At 36.3% G+C, this 19,359-nt stretch overlaps 1 protein-coding gene across 8 annotated transcripts in view; it reads right to left on the reverse strand.

The window, feature by feature from the left end:
* The window catches only part of PTPN12 (protein tyrosine phosphatase non-receptor type 12), an 86,588-nt gene that overhangs the window by 4,299 nt on the left and 62,930 nt on the right, over positions 1-19,359 (reverse strand). For 7 of the 8 annotated variants that reach the window (XM_089917055.1, XM_089917048.1, XM_089917054.1 and 4 more), the window contains 5 exons: positions 17,081-17,166; positions 9,856-9,951; positions 5,108-6,090; positions 1,444-1,521; positions 481-548 (listed from right to left, as the gene is read on the reverse strand). In XM_089917055.1, coding sequence (XP_089773181.1) covers positions 481-548; positions 1,444-1,521; positions 5,108-6,090; positions 9,856-9,951; positions 17,081-17,166 — 1,311 coding nt within the window. The remainder of the gene's footprint in view (positions 1-480; positions 549-1,443; positions 1,522-5,107; positions 6,091-9,855; positions 9,952-17,080; positions 17,167-19,359) is intronic. The other variant, XM_022554359.2, reaches the window with a different exon arrangement.

Consider the following 19,359-nt stretch of genomic DNA (forward strand, 5'->3'; position numbering starts at 1 on the left):
AATGTTGATGAAAAATAGCATTTCCAGTGGCTAAAATATTTAGCTACCAAAACATTTCCTGAATGTGAAAGGAAGTCTCATGTGACCAGAAAAACCAAAGGGAGAGACAATATAGCCGGTTCTATAATGGAAAGAACAAAATCTAGGAAAGTACTGGGACCCTGAAAATAGTAACTCCTGTTCTATTCATACCTCCAAAATGATTTGAAACAAGGCATAATTTACAAATTTCAAAAGCAGCTTGGGAAAATAATACTCTGAAGTGATGGTCATATGTAGATCATAATGCTCTTTAAAAAAATTTTAGATCTCACATTTTATACACTTTTCATCTGAAATCACAGCGTAAGAAATAATTATCAAAAATTATATTTAATAGTCTTAAGGTAAGTTATTGTAACAAACAACTGTAAGATAAATTAATAAAACAAAAGAACAAAAATATTGAGCTATAGCTGTTCCAATCCCAAAAGGACTCACTTCAGGTTTTCTTTGTTCACACTGCTCCTGATTTTGAAGTTCACTCCACTCAGATCTTACAGGTGTATCTGAGAAAAATGAAATCTTACAATTAAAATTAACATCTTTAATTATGAAAATTTCTTGCTTTAAGGTAATATACAAAAACAGATACTGTAGATTTTTAGAAACTATCACTTCCACTAAAAAATTTCTAGCTTCTATTAATTGAAGAATATCCCTTTAAGCTTTGCTTTCTTCCTTAAAATTTAAAGAATTGAGTTATCAGAGTTTATTACAAGTGCATTGTAATCTACAGGTGTGACACACATAGACTTATTTATTTAATATTAGTGGAGTATACGGCTTCACTGTTTTTAACATTCTTAAAATCAGTTAAAATGAATAAAATATTTGTAAAATGCAGCTCAGATAAGACTAGTAGCGTGCACCTCCACTGAGCACAAGACACCGTAAATATATTAAAGCTGTTTCTATACTCTTTTTCAGGATGGGAAGGAGGAGGAATATATTATCAATACTCTGAAATATCACTTTCTCCCTCACTGATACTCTTGTGGCCTTAAGGGTCCTCAGTTAACATCAACTGAGTGATGCCTGCCTACAACAGAATTTAAATGTTTACTTACCTAAACTGGTACCAAGTGAAGCAGTTAATGTCTTTTCATAAGTAAGTGCCATTTTTAATGAATGAAAAGACAATAAACTGTATACAGTTACAGTTGCATTTAACTGGATTATAGTGTTTGATATAAGTGCAGCCATTTTATTAGCAGTCTTAGCAAATAAAAAATACCATTATAAGTATTTTTCATACAAGGAATTAAAAACATTTGTCAGTATAAATTCAAACCTGTTTTTGAATTTAATTGTGTAGCTCAACAGCAACAGACTGACATCAGCCATGTTTTTCAGAGCTTATTATTAAAGCATGAAATATGTAAAATCAGAAGATATACTCACTATGTTCACTGGCCAAAACAAAAGACTCAGGAGTTCTTTCAGGTAGGGGAGGAGGCGAATCTTCACTAACATCAACATCTATAACAAATACATAAAATTTAGACAAATTATGAACTTGTTAAAAAATGTTAACTCATTTAAAAGTGAACTTGTTATCTAAACAAAATAAGACAGCTTTCTTGACATTCTTATAAATCACTGCCACAAGTATCTAGGAGAACCAGTTTTTTAAAATGCAAAAATAAACAAGATATCCTTATCACTTGACTTGTTATCAAAAACAATTATAAAGCTTATTGAGCAAAGACTGAACTCCATCACTGTTGCACAGAGAAAATGACTCTCCCATGATGTTCCTGACACCGTGTAGGCGTTAATCACACTGTCCTCTGAGTCTGAAGGCATCTTCAGCAGAGAAGCCAGCAGGCGAGTGCCTTCTCTACTGGGTTTGCCGATAATGCTTTGCGTCCACAAAGGAAAGCTTTAGTCATCTGACTTAAATCAGTGTTTCCCAAACTGTAGTCAGTTGCTTAGCTCCTTTTCCGAGTTTTGCCATATACTGTGGACCATATGTCCTATTGTTTTAAATCCCACTCATTTTACACTTAACTATGTACTTCAGTCATGTTTTAAATAGCAATGACTAAAATAGCAGATTAAAAGTGTTAGTTATTTTTCTAATATACAAAAATATAACCATTAAAACTTTTGGATGTTCATTTATTTATTGCCTAAAATCTTGTGAACAGTGGCATATGACCATACTTTGAGAATACTGAATGAAGCCATATAAAAGCTTTTTACCAGTAAAAACAAAATTAGCTCTTGGAAAAGATAATGCATTAAGTAAGCCTTGTCAGTTAGCCTCATTATGGCATTAGGTGAAATGAGAGTATTAGATCCTTTGAGGTTTCACTGGAGGTAGAAAAAATATGAGGATACAATTCTGTGTGTGGACTCTCAGGTTAGAAAAGATGGGGCAAAGAAAGGAAGATGTGAGGATCCTATATTGTCTGGGCCTTGACAACTGTTTTCTTAAAAATGTGAACAACTGTGCCATGATACTTGGCTATTTTACCACATTTGATAGGCTATGCATTAAAAAGAGTGAAAATCAAGAAAAGCCTTTTCAATTTTCAACATGCATGAGCCAGGTATGACTGCTCTGGTTCCTCCTACAATTGTTTAGCTGAAGACACAAGAAAATACAGCCGCTGGATCCTGCTGAGAGAAGAGTTCCAGTCCAATACTTTATATATATGTGTGTGTGTATATATAAAAATCTGTATATATATACACACACACACATATATATATAAAACATGAGTACTGGAACTCTCTTGTATATAAAGTTAAGCTACTAAAGAACTATCTACCCTGTCTGGTAGTAACAGTCTAAGCAATCATATTTCCCCTTGCTCTTTTGTTACTAAGAGCTCACAGTGAAGAGATGGCTGTTGAAAGGAAGGGATGCATAATCTTGACACTGTGGTGCCATTTCACAATTACGTGAACAAATCAGGAAGGACAGTATGGCTTGTTTACATCAAGTATCAAGTATCTTTTGGAAACTCTATACCTCTTCTGTTTTAACAGTCCTCGCTCTTAAAAGACTTTATTTTCTAACTGTGGCCTTGGCTTCTCAACTGCATGTTTCTCCCTGGATCTCTGGATTGCCTTTACTGTGTTACAAATTTGTCCGACCAGAGCCTGCACATTTTTCGTAGGCTTTTGTAAATCATACACTTCATGGGAGCCTAGTGTAGCCATGTTTGAGAAATCTTTCAGGAGGCCTGAGTCAATATTAAAATCAGAATGACAGCCAGGAATTTTTTTTAGGCAGTAACTTATGCAAAAGGTTGTTTTAGGTATCAAAACAAAATTATTCCATAGCAAATTTGAAAACAAACAAGCAAACAATAATCTAATCCTTGAGTCAAAGGTTCATCTACAAGGTAAATAATTACTAACATTAAAAATAGGACTGCTTGTAGTTATGCTGCAATACAGAATACTTACACAGGAAAATCTTCTGTTAATACCAAACTCATTTAGCATAGTTAAGGGTAGGGTGAAAAGAAACCAGAAATCACATTTACAGCTATCTTTGCTTTGAAATACAAATAAAATGGAGAGAAAGGAAGTGAGCTGGTATACAGAAGAGTGCTTTCAACTATTCTGTACAGTATGTTGTTTTCTAAAGGAACTCTTTCTGTTATCACTAAAACACTGGTCATATGGCAGTAACTTTTAATGAGCATGTTATATCATGCATCCTTCCTGCCCTCACCAAACTTTATTTCTAGTAATGGTTTAAAAAAATTTATTTCCTAGGTACAAAACAAATGCCTGATATGCTAAAAAAAAAAAAAAAAAAAAAAACCAAAACGACAATTTCTTATCTACATGTTTTCTTGTGTAGTTACAACTTAGCAGTTATTTTTCAAACTCTGAAATCGAGGGGAAAAATATATTAACAATTTAAAATTATGCCAAACTGGTAAAGTAGTATGTATTGTGGCAACCATTATCTTCTGAATATCCTTCAAATAAACCACAAAAGAATCAAGAACACAGAAAATCCTGTAAATTTAAAAAACTAGCTTAGACTCTCATTTACTCTACCAGATACATCCCCAAGATAAAAAAAAGAAAAAAAAGTATGTGTGAGTTGAGGAAAATAGAGGCACCACAGTATGGGTGGTACTTACTGGGTGAGAATTAGAAAAAGTCATCTTTCAAGTTCACAGTACTTATTTGACTGCACATTATAAATACCAGTCTATGTGTGTCGCTATCAAAGTTCACCAACAAGTAAAAGACCACTGATAATCAACCTATCAATAAACAGCTTTTGTGTTTATATATTTGCTGTCAACTTCATGGTCTTTTTTTTTTTTTTTTAATGGTCTGTTGAAGACGGCACTGTGGTAATTTTTAGCAGATTAAAGAGGAGTTTCAAGACCCAGTAATACATCTTGGGAACTTAGGGGATACGTTATCTTGAAATGCTTAGACTGCTTAAAGAAGAGAGTCATTAATTAAACAGTAGTAGCACTGATGACTAGACATGGAAATATCCCACTTTCTACTGACTGAATTGAACTTCCTATATTCTGCTGAGCAGCTGCAATATTGCTCCTTGGGTAATAAACTCATTGTTGAAAGGAGCCATTTTGCAAGCATTTGTGAGGAGGTTTAAAATTTTAAAAAGGTATTTTGTAGTTAAAAGATCATAAAAAGATAACGAAATAGATATCTGTAATATACATGGGTGAAATTAAATGGCCAATCAAGCCATTCTACAATATTTGTGTCACAGTCACTTTAAGTAATCCCTAAATTGTTTCTAATTATTCAGTTATATAAAATTTTGACCCATATAAATACTAAGAGTTGTAAGATATAAGAAGAGAAAATTTTCAGTTACAACAATTTAAATATTTTGGAAACAAAAAGTCCAATAATGCAATGTGATCAAACTAAGGTAACAATAAATAAAGGCTTACTTAAAAAAAAAAATTAGTATCAAAAATAATGAAATTTTGCGTAGGTTCTGGAGTAAAGTGTGGAATAAAACAATGAATTAATATAGCTAAGCTGCTTAGAACAGTGACTGGCACATAGTAAAAATATTTAAGTGTTAAGATACTATTATCATTACCTTTTTCAGCACCTGAATGTATTGTTCCTGCTATATCATGTCTAGCAATGGACATTGATAATACTTTCCTTGTAGAAATGCTTTCAGTATTAGCGGCAGCAGAAACAGTGGCACTTGCTGTTGAAATACTGGTTTTATTCTTGGTCACAGCACCATCAGAGTTCCTTTCATCAGAGTCTGAGTCATCAGAGTGAAGAGGATTAGTAAAACTGAGGGGTGCTCTGAATAGAGGGGAACTGTTGTGATGATCTGTGAGATCATGGGTTGCAAGTTGTGTCGTGGGGCTTGGTGTTGAACTCCCAGTTTTCATTGTTTGACAGTGGGTATCTGAGGATTTGCCTTCAGAGGAATCAGGCATGGGTAGAGTATTCTCAGGTCCATGAAATGACCATGGTGCATGTCCTTTCTCATCAAGAGGTAAGCGGTCTGGCCTTGGAGGTGTGTCTGAATTCTTCTGTGATTCTTCTGGTAGGATAACTGGAGCTTTATTTGACTGTGTTGCATTGCAGTCCACACAGGAATTCTGGGAAATACCATCAATTTTTAGATCTCTTGAATTCAGTTCCTGTGATTTAAAGACTTTATCAATTGTACATGGTGAAGCCGAAGCCGATTTAATTTTAATTGCATGTCCCCTATTCAAGAGTGTGTTCCCTTCAAAACTTTTTGGTCCTTCTTGAAGAGGGACCTTCTTAATCTCAAAACTTAAATTTCGCTCCAATTTTTTATCTATTTGTTCAACAGTTGATTCATTTTTCCCTGTAAGTTCTGTTGATTTATTATAGTTTCTGTTGAGGTCTGTTGAATGTTGTTCTGATGAAACCACGTGCAACACTGGCTTTGGATGGTATCTGTCATTGTCCTGCCACACAGTAGTGACTGTTGGAAAAGCTGAAGGGGGAGAAGGTGTCAAGATGGGTGGCACCGGGTGAGGTTCTGGAGGCTGCAGTATTTCTTCCTTAGCATCCCCTTCTACAAGGCAACTGGAAAATATTAAAAGAAAAGGGTATTAAAAGAATGTTCATCCTTTTAAAAAATAAGTTGATAGGTAACAGTTATGTAGCTAAGCCTCTTTAAATTAAAAGTCAGTAGAGTCTGTGGTTATGAATTAAAATTTGCCAAACTAAGTTAATGTTTAACAAGGTAGTAATGTATGTACATTGTTTAAAAAAGTCAAATAACACAAGAATTTTAATAAAAAACCAGCAGTCCCCTCCCACAGCCCTCCATTTACCCTGACACATCAAGTTTCAACTTTTTAAAAACAGCTACTTCGAAGATTTGCCTCCATATTTCAAAATATTTCAGAATGCATAAACGTTATTACTTGATCTATTTCACACATACTCTACTGTCTTCCTACTATGGAAATGTCTTCCTAATACTGCTAATTTTTGCTTAGTTCAGTCTTATGACTACAGTTATTATTCATACCAATGACAGCATGATTTCCTATTTTTTCTTATATAACTCTTATTTTTTCCCTAATAATTGTCTTGGGTTTCCTGTGTACCATCAGTAATTCAGCCCTTCTTCAAACTTTCCTGCAGATTTGTACACCTCCTCTCAATTGGTCAAGCATACCAGGTAACTATCAATATCACAGACATCCGTCTTAGAAACCTTGAGCCTCGCGCTCCAGTGTGGACCCCTGGCCCCCGAGGCTACCACAGAGCTGACACTCTCTCTTGTGTTACACTCTCCTGTTTCCCCGGTCCCATCTTCGTTTTTCTAGCTACACTTGCTCAATTTAGTGGGTTATACCCTCCAATTGCCTCTTAAGAACTATACATAGGAAACAAATTTCCTGAGGCCTACATAATTATTGTATTTTCAAGGTTACTGACTTTTAGAAAAGGTGTATTATTCTAGACTAGAAATAACTTTCCTTAAGAATTTTATAATTGTGATTCCTGTTCCTTTGAATGTGAGCTGTTTTTTCTCTCTCTTTTGAGCGTTTATTTTTTTTAATTCTTCATGTTCTTCAACCTCATGGTGTAACTTTTTTTAATCCATTGTATTACAATTTTTAATCCATTATATTGAGAACTTTCTGTGCAAAAATTCATGTTACTACTAGAAACTTCTTTCATAATTTCTTCTCTTCCAGTCTCCTTCCAGACTATGATTAGTTTTAGTTATAATTATTACTATGAGTATGTGACATACCTCCCGGTTTGATTCTCTAATTTCTTTATCTTCTCTCTCCTATTTTCTCTATTTGTTCATTTTCTTGGGAGATTTCCTTGACTGTCTTCTAGCCTTCTTTAATTAAAATTAAATTTTAATTTTTAAAATTTATGCTATTATATTTTTAATTTCCAAGAGCTTCTTATTTATTATGACCTGTTTCTTATTTCATGGTTGCAATATTTCCTAATTACTGAGAAAACAGACATTTGCCACCCCCCCCATCTTTTTTCTATTCTGTGTTGTCTCCATTCCATCCATTTTTTCCTGCTTATTTGGATTATGTCTTTCATGTTAGAGGCTTTGTCAAGTGTCTGATAATTCCTGGTTCTGTTCATTTTGAGAGAATGGAATATTTTAAATGACTGGGAAATGTGTATGTAAATGTAAGGGGGAGGGCTTGTGGCTTAGTGGCCATCTTACTGCTTGGTGACTGAATACAGTCCTTGCAATGTCATTGGTGGGCCACAACCATCAGTAGCTATCGATTTCCTCTCTTGGGCTGGTTAGTTTTTCAAGAGAGGGGTTCTGTCTCCCACCAGAAGTGGCTGTCAGTATTCTGGGAGCCAAATAAGGGGTGGGAGCAATCTCACTATTCAGCATGCAGATTCCTGCTTTCAGCAAGGAACTAACAACCCCACCATCAGTTGGACCTGATATACTGAACCCAGAGACTTCCAGGTTCAACCACGCCAGAGTAAATCCCTCCCTACTCTGTTCCCAGGTGTGCGTGAAGCTGTCATGTGCTCAATTTGATGGAAGGAATCTGGGGTTCTAAACACGCTTTATAGAGACATTCAAGTACTCTTCTTGTTTTCAGTCCCATCCTACACACCAGGCTTAAGGGGGACCTCCAATTTCTGGGCCTTTCTGGGGGTTCTTTGAAGATAATCATCTTGATTCTTATTGGCTTCCCTCACCTACAAGAAAGCAAGTTTTAGCTTTCTCTGTTCTAAGTCCCTTTTCACATTGGTCAGTGTGTTTTCCACTTCCCAAAATTCTGTCGAAATCTCCTTTACTACCACCTTCTCTTCAGTTTTTTGGTTTTTAATCTTTATATATTTTTATGTTCCTCCACTATAATTTTAGGAAGTTTAGGGAGGGACCAGAGTTAAACGTGCTTAAACTGCCTATTTAACCAACAATCCTGTAAATGTTTTTAGAGCAGTAGCCTTATGTGATGTTGATATGTACATAGTAAAGAAATTATTACTCACATTTTAAAAATAGCTTTGAGGTACAGTTGATATACAAAAACCTGAACATACATTTTTTCTGATTTATTTTATTTATTTATTTATTTTTGGCCGTGTTGGGTCTTCGTTGCTGCGCGTGGGCTTTCTCTCACAAGAGTGGTTGCGGTGATCAGGACCTACTCTTCATTGCGGTGTGTGGGCTCCTCATTGCGGTAGCTTCTCTTGTTGCGGAGCACAGGCTCTAGGCACACGGGCTTCAGTAGTTGTGGCTCACGGGCTCTAGAGCACAGGCTCAGTAGTTGTGTTGCATGGGCTTAGTTGCTCTGTGACATGTGGGATCTTCCTGGACCAGGGCTCAAACCCATGTCCCCTGCATTGGCAGGCAGATTCTTAACCACTGTGCCACCAGGGAAACTCTGAATATATTTAAAAAAAAAAATATATATATATATATATATATATATATTTATGGCTGCGTTGGGTCTTAAGTTGTGGCATGCAGGATCTTTTGTGGCGGTGCGTGCAGACTTCTCTCTAGTTGTGGCACGTGGGCTTCTATTTGGCGCACGGGCTCCAGAGCACGTGGGCTCTGTAGTTGCAGCATGTGGGCTCTCTAGTTGTGGTGTGCAGGCTCAGTAGTTGCAGTGTGAGGTCTTAGTTGTCCCGCAGCATGTGGGATCTTAGTTCCCTGACCAGGGATTGAACCTGCATCCCCTGCGCTGGAAGGTGGATTCTTAACCACTGGACCACCACAGAAGTCCCTGAACATATTTAATGTATACAATTTGATGAGTTTGGACATATGCATATACTGGGTTGGCCAAAAAGTGCTTTTGCTTTCCAAGTAAAAATAAAAGACACATTTTTCATTTTTACCAAGAACTTTATTGAACAACGTATTCACCCTTTTGTTCCACTACCTTTTGCCATTTTTCAGGCAATTTTATAATTCCGTCTTCCCAAAACTTTTCATTTTTTGAGCAAAGAACTGTTCCAGGTGCCTTTTACAGTCTTCCAGGGAATTGAATTGTTTTTCCATTAAGAGAATTTTGTAAAGACTGAAATAAATGGAAATCCCAAGGTGCAATGTCTGGTGAATACGATGGATGAATCAGAACTTCCCAGCCGAGCTGTAACAGTTTTTGCCTGGTCATCAAAGAAACATGCGGTCTTGTGTTATCCTGATGGGAGATTATGCATTTTCTGTTGACTAGTTCTGGACGCTTTTTGCCAAGCGCTGCTTTCAGTTGGCTTAATTGGGAGCAGTACTTGTTGGAATTAATTGTTTAGTTTTCCGGAAGGAGCTCCTAATAGAGGACTCCACATACACAACATCCAATCCCACCACATACACAACATCACCTTCTTTGGATAAAGAGCAGCCTTTGGTGTGGTTGGTGGCGGTTCATTTCGCTTGCCCCACGATCTCTTCCATTCCACATTATTGTACAGTATCCACTTTTCATCGCCCATCGTGATTTGTTTTAAAAATGGAACATTTTCATTAGAGAATCACAGGCAGAAATATGGTCAAGAAGGTTTTTCTCACTTAACTTAACTTATATGGAACCCAAACATCAAAGCGATTCACACAACCAAGCTGGTGCAAATGATTTTCAGTGCTTGATTTGTGTATTTTGAATATGTCGGCTATCTCTCACGTGGTATTAACATTGAATGTTCTCAATTAATGTCTCGATTTGATCGCTATCAACTTCAACTGGTCTACCTGACCGTGGAGCATCGTCCAGTGAGAAATCTCCAGCATGAAACTTCGCAAACCACTTTTGAAACATTCGATCAGTCACAGCACCTTCTCCATATACTGCACAAATCTTTTTTTGCATTTCAGTTGCGTTTTTACCTTTCTTGAAATAATAAAGCATAATATGCCAAAAATGTTGCTTTTTTTCTTCCATCTTCAGTATTAAAATGGCTATACAAAAATTCATCAATTTTGATAAGTCTTTTTTAAATGCACACTGATATAACAGCTGTCACAATACAATCTAACAAAATTGTTTCAAATGAAGTTAAAGATAACTAAGTGCTACTAGAACCATCTTATGGAAAAAACCAAACGAACCTTTTGGCCAGCCCAATACATCCATGATACTATCACCACACTGAAGGTAATAAACATATCCATCACCTCCAAAAGTTTCCTTGTATCCCTTTGTGGTTCTTTTTGTTACTCAAATTTAACTGATAATTACACTAACAGACTTTCCCCTTATCCTTCCTTAATCTAACGCTTGTTGAAATAAGGCTTAATAAATACACTTTTATAGTACTTTCAATATGCACAAAAATTATAAGCCCCATCACAAAGAAATATATGTTACATACTGACTTTCCACTATGGTATTGAGCATTAACATTTTCACGAGGTATTCTGATGGAAAAAAATTCCACTGATGATAATGACTTGCATCATTCTTATTGTAAATATTGTTCTTAATTTCATCTGTCCTGAGGAATGCATTTTTTACTTCTCAAAAACAAAACAAAACATTCAGGACCTACCACTTGCTAGGTATTACACCAGTACCAGAAGACAGAACAATGAACACGACAGTTTGGGTCCCAAAGGAGTAAAATAAGGCTAAAAAGGTAAGTTGGAGACATACTGTGAAGGCCCAGAATTTCACGGTAAGAAGTTTGATCTTTATAATATAGAAATATTACATTTAATTGGTGTGACAAAGTCTTAAAACGAGTAACTCTATAACTTTTGTTTCAAATTGGTGTTTTATAGAAACTCAGAAAATTATTTTCCTTATAATAAATTAGGCTGGATTCCATATGAGATGGAAAGATTACAGAGGTGAAGGAAATGACAACCAAAATATTAGAACATAACATTATAAAAACAAAAAACCTTCACTACTACCCTTTCTTCTAGAGAGTTATTACTATATAATGAACAGAGTATTGGACTAGAAGGTAACAGATGTGTGTTCTTAGTTGAACTCTGCTAGTCTATGCAGGTCAACACCTTTGAGAACTAGCTATATTAACATCCATGTGATCAAGATTACTGTAAAAATCACTGGGTTCACTATATCACTTATCACTTTGACATATCATTGACTATCTACAGAATGAATAAAGAATACATGTGATCTAAAAAAGATGAGAAAACATATATAATAGACACTATATCAATGCTAATTATTACTTTTTCACCAAATGATATCTCCTAAACACCTTACACTTTGGAGTTGAGGAAGATGATCCACTTGTGTTTAACCTTTATTTCTTGGTTTTACTATGTATTCTAATATCTATCAATAACTTTAAAAATAAATCTGAGATTAAAGGTATTTCTAAACAGTGAAAAGGAACAAAACAAGAATTAGAAAAGAAATAAAGCACAGAGAGCATAGGAAATTAGAGAAGTACAGTACGCATGCATCGCAGTGTGTTTTGCCAAAATCTACCCTCATTTATCTTTAAAAAATGCCAATTTGGATAATTCAATTAGAACTTTAAACTTTCAGTAGTCAAATAAATCAATCTTGTCCTTTGTGATTTCCTTTATCCCTTCTATTATATCCCCCTCTACAAGTCTGTCAAACATTAAACTATATTCTGTGTTTCAATGATTTGACTTTTTATATTTAATTAATTTAACTATCTGAAGCTTACTTTGGTATGTGGTGTGATATAAAGGTCTAAATATATTTTTCCCCTAATGGTTAATAATATGACTTAATAAATAACCCTTTTTCCTTGTTTAATATATGTTAAATTAATTCATAACACGATCTATATTTCCTAGTTGCTTATTCAAGTCCATCAACTAACTGGTATGTATGTATGTGTGTGTGTATATATACACACACACACACATATATGCACACTTTTTTTTTTTTTTTTGGCCACTACATGCAGCATGCAGGATTTTAGGTCCCTGACCAGGGATTGAACTCATGCCCCCTGCACTGGGAGTGTGGAGTCTTAACCACTGGACTGCCAAGGAAGTCGCAACTGGTATATTCTTATACCACTAACAGATTATTTTTATGTTTATAATGCATTTTATTTATTTGTTTATTTATTTTGGCTGCACTGGGTCTTAGTTGCGACATGCAGGATCTTTTAGTTGTGGCATGTGGGCTCATGGTTGAGGCATGTGGACCCTTAGCTGCGGCATGCATGTGGGATCTAGTTCCCTGACCAGGAATCAAACCCAGGCCCCCTGCATGGGGAGCATGGAGTCTTACCCACTGGAGCACCAGGGAAGTCCCACTAACAGATTGTTTTAAATATAGTTTTATAATTTTTAAAAGGGTTGGTTCTCACCCATCACTACTTTCATCCTAAGTTTTCTTTGGTATTTTTGTCTCTTTATTCTTACAAGTGAACTTTAACATTATATTGGAAAGTTCAGAGAAGATTCCTTTGGTATTTTGATGAGAACTGCATCAAATTTGAAAACAACTGATATTTTAAATATCACTGAAAAAAGCTAAATTACAGTTAACTTTTCCAACCAAGAACACTTAATTTTTTTCACTAATGCAAATGAATACATTTCTACTTCAGATTCTACTTTCTACTTACGGTTATTTCCAGGTATTTATATTTTGAAAGGGATCGCTTTTAAAATTTTTTCTTCTCCTATTTTGCTGGTCTGTAGGACCACTTTCTACTTTTATTCAACCACTTTGCTCCTCTTTCTTATAAATTAGTCATTTTAAGGAAATACATTTGGTTTTAATGTAATTATTTTTTAAATCAACAAAAGGAAAATAACATTTCAAAGAAGAACCAAAGGGCTTCCCTGGTGGTACAGTGTTTAAGAATCCGCCTGCCAAGCCAGGGGACACGGGTTCGAGCCCTGGTCCAGGACGATCCCACATGCTGCGGAGCAACTAAAGCCCATGCGCCACAACTACTGAGCCCACATGCTGCAACTACTGAAGCCCATGCGCCTAGAGCCCGTGCTCCACAACAAGAGAAGCCACCGCAATAAGAAGCCAGCACATCGCAACAAAGAGTAGCCCCGGCTTGCTGCAAAAGCCTGTACACAGCAACGAAGACCCAACACTGGCAAAAATAAATAAATTTTTTAAAAAAAAACAAAACAAAAAAGTCAAGTAGAATAATAGCTGTTTTATGTATATGGATTTCTCCCATAACCCAAGTTTCTACTCGCCTTTTTCCCAGGACCCTTGGTCACCTGAATCCCACCACATCCTGTGCTCGATGAGAGTTCCCGAATGCCTCTATCTGAGCATACCTCAGCTCCTTGTTTTGATCCCAGAAATACCCTCCCCTATCCAGGATATTCTAAGTGCCACAGATGTTTAAAAGTCCAGTTCATTCTCCCAGGCAGCCCTTAAAGGAAGTAGATAGATATTCATGCATTTCTGCCAGATATAAAACTCTCTCGTTCTTGGCCTATATAATGCCACTGTTTCCTGGTTTTCCTTTATCCCTTGATTGTTCATTTCTTTTTTTTACAGCTTTCTTTTAGTTTGCTCTTCACACATTTTGGTGCTTACCCGGGTTCCCTCCTTGGTACTTTGAGATATTGTACCCAGAATCTGAAAGATCTTATTCATGCCCAAGTCTTCTACATCAGCTATATACAGAGTCCTCAGTATATTTTTACCTCCAGCCTAGATATCAAAATGTCTAAAACAGAACCACTTTCTCCAGTCCTATTCCAACTTAAGTTTGTTTGAATTGAGAGGCATTAGAAGCATCAAGTATATTGTTTTTGTCTCTGAAATATTTATAAATTAAGAAAAATTTACTAAGGCATACTTTTGTGTCTCTGTAGTAAATCTGTTGACAGTTTATAGAAATAACTAACAATGTATACTTCCAGAGTGCTGGTGTTAGTGACAAAATATCGAGAATATTATTAGTTTAACAACATATATATTGAAAAGAGAAAATGAAATCTGCTATTCAAAGTCTACAATTTGATTTCTTTAAGTATTTATAAACCAGAATCATATGACTGACTACATCTAATACAACAAACATGAGCCTTCCTCTCCAGATCCGTCTCCAAAAACTCCAGTGTACTCTAAACAACTGATTAACTTGCTTACTGTAGCCATACTGAAAAAATAAAGTATACTGTTTTTATCAATCTTATGCTCTTGGGATTTTATTTTCAGTTAACAAAGTATTCTTTGTGGAACACAATAAAATTCTGCCACTTACCTCTATTTCATGAATAAGAAAGAAGATGGACTAAGCATGTAATACAAACTCACAAACATATAAAAACTTGAGCACATATCCCGAAATAAAGCCCTGACATAAGCTGAATGAACACTTTTCTGTTAATACTCATTTACTACTTTTTAGAATTATTTTTTCATTTACTGAAGAAAAATAGGAGCCAAACTTTTATTTTTTTGCGGTATGCGGGCCTCTCACTGTTGTGGCCTCCCCCGTTACAGAGCACAGGCTCCGGACGCGCAGGCCCAGTGGCGATGGCTCACGGGCCCAGCCTCTCCGCAGCATGTGGGATCTTTCCCGGACCGGGACACGAACCTATGTCCCCTGTATTGGCAGGCGGACTCTCAACCACTGCGCCACCAGGGAAGCCTGACCCAAACTTTTAAAAAGGTATATGAGAAAGGTTTAAAATTCAGAACACTCTACACTCATTTTTTTTCCTTCAAAATTAGGAAAAGGCTACCACGATTTGTAGTTGGAGGTAGATAACCATATAAATCAAAAATATTAGTGTACACCCTGAGGGCCTCTACCTTGGCTCACTCTCAAAATCCAAATTAAAAGATATCAGTGGGGCTTCCCTGGTGGCGCAGTGGTTGGGAGTCCGCCTGCCGATGCAGGGGACACGGGTTCGTGCCCCGGTCCGGGAGGATCCCACGTGCCGCGGAGTGGCTGCGCCCGTGAGCCGTGGCCGCTGAGCCTGCGCGTCCGGAGCCTGTGCTCCGCAATGGGAGAGGCCACGGCAGTGAGAGGCCCGCGTACCGCAAAAAAAAAAAAAAAAAAAAAAAGATATCAGTGTAGCAAAGATGTTTCTTAATTTCCTTTAAGGTCATTAGTTTCTTTAGGCCTCTACAGAACTGATATGGGAGACAAAAAAATTAGAGAACAGTTTATAGGTTTTAACTGGCTACCTTCCACAGTAAATACCAAAATGGAAATCAAACAGGAAAGAACTGTTGAGAAGTGTTGGTGTACAGTTAACATCCTGAGCATTTAAACACTTAGACCTAAAGCCACCTATATAGGCTTTCTGATCTCCCTTAGAGAAGTATGCAAAGGCATTCCAGAGACTATAACAGCTACTACATCTTGCCTTAGTTGTTGTAAGCTTTTACTTTTGTAAAGAAGGATCTCATTAAGGTACAGCAACTCAATGCCAAGACACAACCATAGTCACCTCACCCAGCTTTATTCAACTTCTATCAAACTTTTAAGGGGAAAAAATTGGTGAATCCTATACAAAGGAAGTCCTACTTTGAAGGAAGGTGAATCAGTTTGGGCAGATCTATGCTCGAGACAAGACACAGTATAAGTAATTCTAACAGTTTTATTACTTATCTTCCACTGTGTCTCCTTTTAAAAATAATTCAGTAACTCAATCTTTTTTTTTTTTTTTTTGCAGTACGCGGGCCTCTCACTGCTGTGGCCTCTCCCGTTGCGGAGCACAGGCTCCGGACGCGCAGGCCCAGCGGCCATGGCCCACGGGCCCAGCCGCTCCGCGGCATATGGGATCCCCCCGGACCGGGGCACAAACCCGCGTCCCCCGCATCGGCAGGCGGACTCCCAACCACTGCGCCACCAAGGAAGCCCCCACTAACTCGATCTTAACTCCACATTGTAATGGGAAAACCAACATTTAGTGAAGACCAAGTATGTGCCAGGTCCTATATGTAGCATTTTCACATACTTTATTTCATTTAATTCTTAGGACAATACTTAAACAAACAAACAAAAAAAAACCCAAGATCAAATAAATTAAGTGGCTTACTCACGACTTCAGAGCTAGTAAGTGGATGAAAAGGATTTGAAACTAAATCATTCTGACTCCATCTATATTCTTTCCATACTACCATCTAACTGACCTAGCTACCCTGAAAGAAAAGAGAGGGAAAAAGGGGGATAGGAATATATAGTGATTTTAACTGTTATAAATGAGAGCTTGGTATGAAAGTAAGAAAATCTAGAAAGAAATAAACTCAGCTTTGCCAGTGGTATTATTAAACATCTTCACATAACCTCTTTAACAGGCATACAATTTTTGACAATCATATTACCTGTTCAGTCATTAGAAAACTGAAATAAATCTTAGGAATAGCTAAAATTTTAGTTGTACCACATACCAAAAGATGAGCTATAGTCAATTCATGGTTATGCTCACTGTTCTGGTATAGTATACTACTGAAATTTTATCTAAATTGAAAAGAATTTTTTATAGTACACCATCAAAAAAGTCAGTTGCCATACATATGCTACATACTAAACAAAAGAATGAAAAAGAAAACTTATAAAATAAAACTAAGAAATATTCAGAATTTTTTTGTTTTAGTAACAATTGAGTAAAAGATAAGTATCCTTTCAAAGAAAATGTGACGTACAATACCTGCGGGTCCTTGGTGGTTTTGGAGGGGGAGAATCTTGTTTGTCAGGATCTATGGAGCTGACCATATTTTCAGTGTTAATTTCATTCTGCCAAGGAAAAAAAATGCTTCATTAAAGTTAGGGGAAAAATAATTTTCCTTCCTCATGTTTCAAATAAATTGTTATTGGGCTTGTGAATTTTTAAAACAATGCTAATTTTGCCAAATAATAAAATAGGTGTTATGTCCTCTATATTTAAGCCCGAAAGAACAAATTCAATGAGAAAACTTAATATCAAAAAAACAGTCCATATCCAGTTACCAAGAAAATCAACCGTGTAGAGCAGCATTTCAACATATTTCAAATGCTACTGTTAAGAAACAGATTTCCCAAGAAAATAAAGATCCAAGACGATCTTTTTTTCAGGCATTACTACCACTAGATTCGTAATGTGCACACAGGGGGAAAAAAACAAGGTAAGTCTTATATCCTTCACCTTTCCCAGACTTTTTTGGGACTCCTGTTGCTACCTACTACTTTAAAAGGGATGATCCTGAGTCAATACAGTTCTTATACAACCTATAAGAACCTCAGGTTGTATTTAGGATTCTGAATAGAGGAGATGTGAAATTATTATATAAAACATTGTCTTGAATTAGTTTCAGCCTCAGAAAGTACCTCGTTTTTATATAGCTAGGCTATGTCAATTCTGGGCCAGAAGACAAGAATGGTTTTCACCCTTGCCTACATCTCAGATAATTTTAGGAAAAAAGCCATCTTTGCATATACGATAATCAATTAAGGAACTCTGAAACTGTAGTTGACTTTTTTTTTTTTTTAAGTCACAAGACACTTCTACCATATCCATCATGGCATCTTCTTTGTCTATATAACTGTTTCTTGCCAGTGTCCTTTTCTACTAAGTACTCCCAACAATAGAAAACAGAGACCTCAAGTTTACAGCAATTTTTAATGGACCCTGTTTCCTAATATCAGATGCATTAGAAGTGTCTTAAACATCTTACTATGCATCTTGTTCTGACCAAAACAAGAGTTACATTATGAGACTAAAAGCCTGCATCCTTAATTACAGCTGCCTATCAAATCGGAGGCATCTGTTGCAGGGATATCTGCTATAGATAGGATAACCATATAATTTATTGTCCGTATCAGGGCTTTTACACCTAGACAACAAGTATAAACTGGTTTTGTCTCGAGTAAATCAGGAGTTTGTTATCACACTTTTAGATCCTCAGATATTACCAGAATTTAAAGACTACTCTCATCATAAAGATTCCTCTCACATATTAGTGATTCATTTGCTTATTTCTATTAATTAAACAATCATATTCCCATAACACTCATTAATATTTTTGTACCAAAATCTATAAATATTATTAAGTAGGTTAAAGAAAGATTAGTGAACCATATGAAACTGCTTCGACTGAACTGTTGTTTCTAACCTACAAAAACATATCAATTTTTTACAATTTCAACATAAACAGCCTCATGTCACGTCAAGTCACGTTTTGCTGCCAAATACCAAACGCACACACACAGACACACACAGACACACAAACCAACTGTAGGTTTTCAGTGCATTTTAGATTCAGTGCATTTGGGACAGCAGGTAAGGCATTGTGGATCTATATGTGAAAGGCAATGAACAGTAAGCACTGGAAAGGATACAAAAATGTAAAGGACATAGCCCTTAACTTCAAGAACTGTACAGTCATCAAACAAAAAAGTGAAAGGGTAATAATAAAACCATAAAATGGTAAAATCAGTATAATGAAGCTATGAAATCAGAGAAAGGAGATGTTATAGGTGAGAATATTAAGAATATACTTGGGAAAATATTAAGAAGTTGAAAACATTAAGGTAGCATGTTGAATGGCATTAAGGGGTGGATAAGACACTGACAAAAGAGAACAGAGGATGGAAGTATGGAACAGGTAGGAATGGAACAGGAAGAGAAAGTAAGGGTATTTGTAAGCAAATGACTGCATGTGACAAAGGAAAGAAGGTGTCATGATGATTCCTCATTCTGGGTGAATGAAAGCTATTAACAGAAAGGGACAAAACAGGAAAAGAACTTCTGGGGGAGGTAAGATTTTTGAGCATGTTGAATTTCATATGATTAAAGGAATCCATGTGGCAATGCAGAACTACAACTCAGAGAGCCACTGCCCCACACAGCATGAACAAAACCTCCTAGTCACTGGACTTGAGAATAAAACAATGTTCTTCTTGGATTCCTAGTTTTTACCTACAATCATGTTTGCTGTACTTTTATATCTT

The sequence above is a fragment of the Delphinapterus leucas genome, chromosome 9 (assembly GCF_059928025.1).
Source record: "Delphinapterus leucas isolate spDelLeu-1000000601 "Yukka" chromosome 9, BTC_Dleu_Yukka2, whole genome shotgun sequence".
NCBI classification, from domain to species: domain Eukaryota; kingdom Metazoa; phylum Chordata; class Mammalia; order Artiodactyla; family Monodontidae; genus Delphinapterus; species Delphinapterus leucas.